General features: G+C 43.9%; 1 protein-coding gene across 1 annotated transcript in view; it reads right to left on the bottom strand.

Annotated features, from left to right (window-relative positions):
* Nucleotides 1–239: 239 nt before the first annotated feature.
* The window catches only part of gli2b (GLI family zinc finger 2b), a 105,348-nt gene continuing 95,326 nt past the window's right edge, over nucleotides 240–10,261 (bottom strand). The window contains exons 10-14 of the mRNA XM_037545621.1: nucleotides 8,803–8,952; nucleotides 7,917–8,081; nucleotides 6,590–6,877; nucleotides 2,812–3,139; nucleotides 240–2,708 (exon numbers count right to left, since the gene is read on the bottom strand). Coding sequence (XP_037401518.1) covers nucleotides 424–2,708; nucleotides 2,812–3,139; nucleotides 6,590–6,877; nucleotides 7,917–8,081; nucleotides 8,803–8,952 — 3,216 coding nt within the window. The 3' untranslated portion in view covers nucleotides 240–423. The remainder of the gene's footprint in view (nucleotides 2,709–2,811; nucleotides 3,140–6,589; nucleotides 6,878–7,916; nucleotides 8,082–8,802; nucleotides 8,953–10,261) is intronic.

The following is a 10,261-nucleotide window of genomic DNA, read 5'->3' as shown; positions in this document are numbered from 1 at the left end:
GTTTGTGAAAGGAAACTCATGTGCTGTAATTTACATATTGTACAAATTTTCTGTGTATCCTCAACAGAGTCACTTCTTTTTTGCATCCTGCATATGCGTTTGCATAGCAAGGCACTTAATGCTGCTTTCATTTGACCACTGTAAAAGAGCATACAAAAATACTGGACTGAGGCTTATCAAATTCTCTGCATGTATATATATATATATATATATATATATATATATATATATATATATATATATTTACAGTACATATACTGGTCTAAGGCAAAATATGGCTTATTTTAACAGATAAATCTACCACAAAGTCTCTGGACTAATGCTATACATGACAATACGGTAAAAAAGCATATGCTGTGAGATTTCTGTTCAGATAACATACCACATTCTTTATTCATCACATTTTACTTCTTGTTGAACTTTTTAAGACATCATGTTAAGAAACTTGCTCTCTTCTGCCAACGCAGTCAGCATGGAGTTCATGTCTCCAATGGCCATGTTGCCGATTCCCGCGGACACCGGAGGCATAGTCACTGAGTTGCGGGGCGTGGTGAGGCGGGAGGAGTTCTGGGAGAGGCTGCGGAGGATGCTGGGACTTATAGTTCCTGACATAAGGCTGGAGTGGTCACCATCGTCCAGCATGGTGTCGAAGTCGATTTGCGGCTGCTCCACCCCGTTGGAGGAGTCCACTGTGCTTGAGACCTGATTGGTTCCTGGAGAGCCCACAGTAGCCATGGTTACGGTATCTATTCCACAGTGCACTACTTCTGCCGTGCCAGGTAAGCTCAGACTGCTGGACTCAAACATTCGGATCTGCCCCGTGTAGAACATGGTGCTGCTGTTGGAGCCATTAATGCCCAAGTCTACAGGCTTTTTGGGGCTGGCCTCAGAGCTGTTGTATGCTGGGCTGAAGTTGGTTTGTGGGTAGGTGGTTTGCTGTGCTGTTGTTGTGCTTGGCCCCGAGCACTGCCTGCTGTAGGGTTTGGGTTCTGTGGGCGGCCTGGGCTGCAGCAAGCCCTGGTTTCCGTTCAGAACAGGATTCTGGGACGAAGCACTGTAGCTCTGCTGATTCCTGCTCATATGGGAGTAATCTCCCTGATTACTCTCAAAAGTGACATGGCTTTGAGTGGACGCTGGCTTAGTTCTTACCCTGTTATTCTGCACATGCAGGGGCTGCACTGTTTTTCTTGATGGAGACAATAAATCTACATGGCTTCCTGTCATGTTACCACAAGAGGGATCTTGGCTGTCACATCTATTCAGGTTACAACCAGTGTCAAGGCCTTGATGGGAGCTGTGCTGAACGGACATATGTTCATTGTGGTGGCTCTTGTTGGCTTGCTGCCTTGGAGTTTGGCTACTGTTCATTTTCTGGGCCATAAACTCATTCCTCTGCATAGAACTCTGTTGAGCTGCATGTGCAAGGTTTTGACTCATGGGTCCCACTTGCTGGTTGGACTTGTGGTTCTGTAAGGGGCCAAAGTTCTGTTTTTGCTGGAGTGTAGTAATGTTCCCCCATCCCAGTGCTTGCTGCTGCTTGGTTTGGCTTGGAGATGCCTCCACTGTCCCTGAGCTGACCTCGTTCCACTGCACGGGCATGTGGCTCTTGCTGGCACTAGGAGAGGAAGGGAAAGAGCGCTGTTGCGTGGGACTCATCTGGCAGGAAGCTGAGGTCTGCCGAGTTAAGCCATTTATATTACTGTCCACAACGGCCATGCGTCTCTGGTAGTAACATGGCTGTTGTGGAGGGGGACCGTTGCCAAGGAAACTCTGCGTCTGCTGGTGCCGGTGTCCAGGTCCAGCGTGTTGAATGGAATCTCCATTGGAAGCGAGGTACTGAACCAAATCATCTGGCAGCACCATGTCATCATCAGTCCCAACATTCTGAACATCCATGTCAGTTGCCATAGCAACATTCTCTGAGATGCTGGGAGGGCGTGGTGGATATGGGAGGGTATTGTGCAGGCTACTATCAGATCGAGTATAGTTCTGCAATGCCAGGTGGCGGCTGGAGACAGGTAGGTGCGGGGACACCTGAGGGTTCATGCTGCTCATGCTGTTGTAATGCTGTGGCTGCTGGAGGTGCTGTTGATGATCCATACCCACCCGTCTAACTGGGTCACTTGCGCGACGTGCAGTGCTGCCTGGAACCTCGTGAGGCATCAGACCAGTGGTGGTGGCATACCCTGTATCACTGCACCTCCTGGGCACCTGGGCATGTAAGCCAAGTGGGTACATGGGAGTCTCGTGAGAATCTCCTAGCAGGGCCATCCGTGTCTTCAGGCTCATGCGGTCCATATTGGGCAGGGGTGTGGGTGGGGCACCCCCTGTGGCTGCAGCGTACTTGGCTTTGAGTCGGTAGTGCTGGGCAGGGGTGAGACTGAGCAGGCCAGGCAAGCCTCCGCATTGGCTGGCCTCACTGGAGCGGCGTGACAGATCTGTAGAGATGGGGTCGTATGAGTCTGCAGAGCTGACGTTGTTGAGGCGCTGTGAGGCCTGGCTGGAACGGCGGCTTGAATAGCAGGGTGAGATTCCGGAGGAGCGGCGGCTCAGAGTGTAGGCTGAGCTTGTGGTGCTTGCTAGGCTGTCCCGACGCTCAACTAGTTGACTCAGGACCGTTGTTTCACCAGGACAAAGCTCATTTAGGCGTAGGCCAGTGATCGGTCCAGGAGGATCACTGACACCCCCAGAGCTCACCAGTAAGGAACCTTTGAAGATAGAATTCCTGTATTGTTATTCTGTAATATACTTATCATAAAATGCATAAATACTTATATGTCTAGTAATTCTAGTTAATGCTTGTAGGCTTACCGCTGACAGGGATGGGTGGCAGCTTGTTGTTGAGGGCTTGCGGAGCGACGTTTGCCCAGAAGCACGAGTTCCTCACTGTCTTCAGCTTCTCCTCCTTCAGGTGGCTGAGCCTGCGTGCTGGGCTGGCGCTCCTGCGCAGGTGGAGACCCAGTGTGCCCGTGGAGACAGTGGAGTCCACTGGGGGCATGTCGTCCAGCACGCTCAGGTCACCCAGGCTGCCCCCGCCAGGGCCTGCCAACTCTACTCCACCGTCATGGTGGGAGGCACTGCCAAGCGGTGACGGCTGGCTGCTACATGATGACTGACCACCAGGGCTGGACTGATACATCTGAGGGAGGAAAGGTGTAAGCTTACTTAGATGCCAAGTACATAATTGAACAGATTTGCAGTAAACCAAAGCAAGAAGAAATTGTTTTATTACACTGAGCTAAGTGCCCTGAAGGATGCCTTCAGTAAGCAGCCCCAAAGGTAAGGATGAGCCAGCAGAAATAAGCAAAGCTGTGTAATGGATGCAGAAACAGAACTCATGCAATTACCACGCATAAGCTTGTCTGGGTATGGAATAAATTCCCATACAAAACTGTAACTGTACATTTTAAGCATAAATTACAATACTCCCTCCAAAGCCTAATATTAATAGCTGTTGTTCTGCAACATTTGGGCTGTGCAGGGAGATGAGACAGATGCATCTGTGTAGGCAAAAAATAATTCTTGTCTTAAGCCATACGAGCATATCAATGACATCTGGGGACAGCCTTGAGAAATTTCTGGCTAAATATGGGTGGGAATTAACTCAGTGTGAAATTTCTAAACCAATTTAATGCTTCATGAAGGTGAAGCTCATGGCAGGGGGTAACGGTGTGCTTGTCAACACTGTCCAATGTTAGCCCATAGATGTAAATGGTCAGCATGGTCAACATCCTCTGTTATCTAATGATAGGGTTTCACTAGCTTGTCTATTTTGCTTGAGTTATTAATTGAACTATGGATGTTAATAAAGTGTGCATTACAGGATTTATACATTTTACAATTTTTTGGGGGTGGGTTTCAGAGGGCTGTACCCTGGATCTGGCTAATCCAGTAGCTGAAGTTTATTAGGTTGTCGCCAGACATGTATTCTAGCTAAGAGATAACATCTAGTCCCACAAGACTACATGAAGAGCAGCAATTTCAAGAGCAGTTTCATATGTCCCTTTGGAGAACTGACTCTGTCAAGTGACCACACATTCCCTTTGTTTCTATCCGTATGTACAAATATTCCACTTTGGCTCCCCTTTGTGATTATCTAAGAAAGCTGAGGTTAAATGACTGACAAAGCGCTATTTCCTAATGCAGCGTCTTTGTGCATTATGCATACGGGCTGGGCTGAATTCACAAAGGGGAAACCCTCCCAACATAAATACGGCACACAGCCTCTCCACATCTGTGTCATCTCACCGCACAACCCATATGACGCAAATGTATTCCGTCCCGATGTGAACCGCCAAGCCGTTCTTGATCACAGCGTGATCACTGACACTATTTGTTCCTCACACAAAAACAGTCCCACTGATAGAATATTAATTGTGTAATGGCTTTTATCCTGCAGTGGCGGACGGGTTAGATCTCTGTGATGGGTGTGGGGGGAGTGTGGGGCGGGTGCGGGCCCACGGGAAATCAAGAGATAGTCTGTGTTTCAAAGAATTTCATGCTACAAAGGAATATGAATCCAAACAGTTGTTATACATTCAATATATTGTCTTTCCATTGCCTGTACTGAATGAGTTTTTTAAAAATTGATGTAAATCTCTTGTAAAACGGCTCTAAAACAACAGACAAAGAAAACACTAAATACAGTGCTAAAAATGATATCTTGGCAGTTGAAAGTGTCTTAAATATAGCTAATAACGCAATATAATGTATTTTATTGACGTTTTATATTGCAATCTTAACATTATATAATTGAACACCTTTTTGCTTATATAAAGTGATCTTTTCTAAAGAAATTATTTCACTACTCTGGAAGATGATTTTACATTCTTCAAGCATTATTTTGTAAGATCATTTCTAATATTTACGTAGAAGAAGTATACTTGCCTAGAAGTAGGTAAAAAGATTTCAAAATATTCTTACAGAAATCTCATAAGAAATGTTAAGATATATTGCCGACACTTACAGCGCTTTCACTTGCCATTATATAATTTTTGCAGTATTCGTTATAAAATGAGATGTACCCTGTACTTGATGTTTTGAGTGAATATTAAATGAAACAAGCTGTAGCACAGTAAGAGAACAGAACAGGATTAGAACATAGTGCTCACCTCAGTAACGTCTGTCCATAGGGAAAGTGAGAAAGCAGAGGTGGGGAGATGAGAGGGCAGGCCGCAATTAAAGAGAGAAAGAGGGGTTGGAGAGACAGATCGTTTGAGCATGCTTTTGTTAGTATGTTTCAATTAGGGCAACCTCTGATGGACAGAACAACCTTTTTAATGTATATTTAACTATAAATGAATACAATATGTAAATTACTAAAATTGTTTGCTATACCAACAAACTACTGGCATGCAAAAGTACACTATACTGAGTCTAAAATGCCTTTTATTAAAATTACATGCTAGTTTTGTTGTGTTTTGAAGCACATCAAAGAAAGTATTATTTAACAACAGATGCAATGATTTCCAGCTCTGGTCCTAAAGTACTGCTCTCCTGCAGTGTTTTCCTGCTCTAACTCACCCATTTCACTTCTGGAGTAGCCTGGGAAATAGCTGATTAGTTGGATCATGTGTGACAGAGAAGAAAAAAACACCAAAATATGCTTGAGTAAGGTGCTCTAGGTCCAGTGTTGGGACGCACTGTTGTAGTTCAGTAGATAGAAATGAATACACTGATGAACGGATAGATAGCAGTGTTGAATGTTTCTAAATTCAGCAGCAGGGCTGTTTTTTTGGCATGAAAACCAGCAAATCTACTTTCTCTGGCTTGTGGTTTGAGCACTAGATGTACTGCGCCAGACTGGCAGTTTTTGTGGTTGTGGTTGTGTTGTGAAGTACACAGCACTTGGTTGTTTGATTGCTTCTGAGTGGTGTAACTAATCTCCAGGCAGTTCACAAGCTTTGCGTTACTAATCTATATTTTACTGCTATTTCTAAAACTCAAGACCTTTAAAATTGCTAAAAATTGCAGCTTTTGCAAATTGTGATGTAATAACAATTAATCTTTTAGCCCTAATTGTTAGCACTCATTTGACCAATTTAAACCGCATCTAGGTATTTGAGAGTTTGAGCTGACTTGTCTATGTACTTAGGACACAGTATGACTCACAATAAAACATCATACTGAATGCACTGTTGACACTTTTGACAGCAGGTGCCGAATTCTGACTGATTTTCATCTGCACAACACAAAGGCATGCTACAGACTATGTCTGTGATTTCTGTAAATATATGTAAAACATGTAACAGTAGAAATCACAAATGTAACATAGTGTCCATATGCCTGTGTTGGGCGCATGAGTTTTGTAGGTGAGTAGGAATACTCGACAACACTTGTCTAAAATTGCTGCCTGCTGAGTTCGGTTTTTATAGCTCAAACTAAGTCACACTGACAAGTCTGAATTGCTTTAATGAAGACCTGACTGCAGTTTAGGAGACCACTTCTGCAAAGTGAGGTTTTGTTTTGACAGTGACAGCGTAGTATCAAAAACTTAAAAATGTACTGAATCCACAGGAGTTTTGCAGGAAACCTTTAAAGCACTGTATACTCTCACATATGCTGCTGAGTGTGTGCTAAGTAAACATACCACAGAGTTCTCTGTCTTTATAGACTTGACCTGCAGGTAGTCCTCTACGCCTCTGGTGGTACTGTTGGCCTCAAACTTGTCTTGTGTTCCCCGTCCTGGGTGCTTGGTCCCCACCTCATTTTCTCCATTCTCTCGGGCCGGTGGAGGCTGAGGCCGGGGGGCCAGGTCACTCCGCTGCTTCTTGGTGACGTGCGCCTCGGGCCCATGAACAGTTTTAACGTGTTTGCGGAGCGAGCTGGGGTCCGTGTAGCGCTTGGTGCAGCCAGGGATCTTGCACACATAGGGTTTCTGCAAAGACAAATAGCGCATAGTCTGTGGACGTCCTCTAACAGTCAAATGTACGACTCTGAATTAGAGCTTTATCTGCCCCTGTTTGGTCAGATTAGCTTCAAATGGAGCTTTATGTGAATGCTCAATTAGATGAATAGATTACTGTGTGAGGCAGTGACATGCTGATTGTGCTAGCGCTAAGTATTCATGATTCATGGCTGTTTGCTAATAAAGTTAGCATGAGGGAATCTCTATTTCGCTCTTTATCTCACTCTCTCTCCAGGCCATGATGGATAGGCGAAGGGCTGAAATGGCGTGAGGTTTCATTTTATATTTGCGATCTGCAGGTGGTCTTTCTCTCCGTAGGGGATGTACTTGATTCTCACTAATGCATTGTGGGCTGCCATGCTCATTAGTTCCACACCTCATTATTTACACGCACACACTTGCATGCAGAGCTTGTTAATGGGACAAGGTTGGGCGTCTAGGAGCGATCACTAAGCATGATGAGGGAGTACACGAACAAATCTAATTCTGGCCTAAATTTGAAACCGGATGCTGAAAAAGAATTTAGCTAGTTAGCAGTTCGTTACTGCCACAGGGAAGTAGATTAGGTAAAGCTCAGTCATAAAAGCAAAAGCTGGAGTAGGAGTCCAGCAGAATAAACATACAATATGGTTTAAGGTAGCCTGCTGTTGCCTTTGAGGTGCTTACAACGATAGTTCTGATAAAAATGAAGAATACACAATCTTCTCCTTGCCCTAAGTGTAGGTGATCAGTCAAGAGGCAATTGGGTGATGATTTAGGCAAGCAGAATTTACAGTGCTAACCTGGCAGCTGTAAGCTTTCATTACTTAACTCCATTAGCCTCATAGCTTCAGTGCAAAACAAAAGAGGCAAACTTTAGACACCTAACAGATCTTGGCTGTTCGACTACATGAGGCATAAGGGGAAAATTGTGTAAATTTGATTTTTTGGCCAAACCAACACTTTACGTGTGGCACAGTTTGGTTGCAAGTCTTTATTAGTGTGCATACGTATGTTTGCATTAGTTCACCTCATTGGAATGTGTGCGATTCTGGTGTTTGGCCCGGTCCGAGGCATTGGAGAAGGCTTTGTTGCAGCCTTCATGCTCACACACGTATGGTTTCTCTCCGGTGTGTGAGCGAAGGTGTGTCTTCAGGTTCTCCAAACGGGAATACGCCTTTGAGCAGCCCTCAAACTGCCGCACACACAAACGCAGAACAGTCAAAATACAGTCATAGTCACATCCTGAACCCCCCTGACTGTGTTATGAAAAATGTTTCTTTCCTCCAGAAAGCAGAATAAAGTGGTGGAGTATCAAAACGTGAAAGATTCAAACAGATATCAGACACAAAGATGTGTGTAGTGTTTGTGTTCAGGCACGACTGGAGCATAAGCATTATGTGTATAGTACACTATGGTTCAAAGTTTAGAATCATTTGTCTTATTAATGATTGTTCTTACTTTATTCAATAACAGCTTATACTGTGTTGACTGAAAATCAACAATCCAAAAGAAAAATCAAACTTTTGTTTGATCCCCGTACATCCTAAAATACTCACAGAATGTAAAGGGCAGCTGGAATTTTTGAATCGAAAAAATTTTAAAGTAATTTCAAGGTCTTGATTTGACAGCATGCAAGAAACGTTTAACACTGAATTTAAAAGCTGTGATTCTGGGGAAATTATTAATACAACAACTGATTTCAAACTTTTGTACGGCAGTGTAGTTAATAAGTATCGTGCGCTTTTATTCCACTTATTACCACTTCCAACCTTTTGAGTGAAATAAACAGGAATGTTAAGGTTTTGACTGTAAAGCCATATCTGTGATCAAAGTGGCTTTTTATTATTGGAAAAAATTATGTCTGTATAATGTGATGATGTGTGTACATGTGATTGTGTGTAAGCTTCACTCACAGTGCACTTGTGTGGCTTCTCCCCTGTGTGTCTGCGCATGTGTACCACCAGCATGTACTGGGCCTTGAAGGGCTTCTGCTCCCTGGAGCACTCCTCCCAGCGACACACGAACTCCTTCTTCTCCCCGTGGATGTGCTCGTTATTGATGTGCTGTAGACACACACATGCCAAGTGTTAATTCTGGTAGCCACACTGGAGTCTCGCGCTGTTTTCCTCTGCTGACTTGCTCTCTGGGTGTCTGGGGGTTGGCCTCTCTTTGTAATGTCACTGTTGTGTTTAATCTTAATTGGCCATGCTGTTTTTGCATGTCATGCTAAAAAAAGGACAATACAAATGGTGACGGTGGCGAGGTAGAAGCGCAAACCTGTGTTCTGTTGAAAGCTTTGGACAAGAACGCATTCTTAAGCTTCTTAAGAATTTGTTTGCTGATCTGCCAAATTAAGAGGCCCGCCATCCATCAGAGCTGTCCGCCCTGACAGCCTTGAACAAGAAAATGTGATGGGCTTTGGTTGGGTGAAGTGGAGTGTATTTAAGGCTGTCTGTGTTGACACTCTTAGATTTGTGTTTTACTCTGAATGGAAATTAGAGATAAGAAGAAACAAGAATTTCTCCTTCTGAAAATCTAATCTGACATACGATTGCAAGTTTTGGGCTTAGGGGACTTTTAACAACTGTTCAAGACCTGGCAGACCACGAACACTGTCCCCTTCAAGTAAACAGTACCTTTCATCAAAAAATCAAGCTCCATTCCTTCTTCAAATCTGAAAAAAATCCACAGGTGTTTCTGTCCATCCTTCCACTGTGAGAAGACAGCTCAGCGCTATGATTCTGAAAACATGTTTAGCTGTTCAAGAAGACAAATAAAGAAGCTGCTGGTGTTCTCAGAGCAGGACACTGACTACTCTAGAGCTCAGGCCTCAACATCACTGTGCTTTTGGGATTACTTAGATCAGGAGAAACAGAAAATACAGCCAACTTCTAAGACTGAACTTCAGAGGTGTGGAAAAATGTCCCTGCAGATTTCTTTGAAAAAGTGAAACAAGTCTCGAAAAAAATGGAAGCTGTAATAAAGGCAAACGATGGACACACTAAATACTGAAACATCTGATATTATATGTAGTTGCTGAGGCTCTGTGTCAGTTTGTGTTAAATGTAAGTTTTCAGTGTTTTTCCTGACATAGAAACATGAAGAAAATGTTTGGCCTGTTTTGTCTGGAAATTAAATAAATGAAGGGTGGTCTCAGACTTGCACAGCACTGTACACACACAAACATATTCCCACTCTCTTTTTCTCACTCACACATACACACTCTCACAAGCCACCTCCACAATGACCATCATTACAGTCCACATCTGTGCACACTCCATCATCTGGTAAACTTGCCCACTGAGTTACTCTTAATGGCAGGCCTTGATAACAAGGCAAAGGCTGCGCGCACACGCACACACACACACACAC

The sequence above is a fragment of the Pygocentrus nattereri genome, chromosome 15, assembly GCF_015220715.1.
Source record: "Pygocentrus nattereri isolate fPygNat1 chromosome 15, fPygNat1.pri, whole genome shotgun sequence".
Lineage (NCBI taxonomy): Eukaryota > Metazoa > Chordata > Actinopteri > Characiformes > Serrasalmidae > Pygocentrus > Pygocentrus nattereri.
The sequence above is the reverse complement of the archived record's forward strand: the minus strand, read 5'-3'. Positions and strand labels throughout refer to the sequence as shown.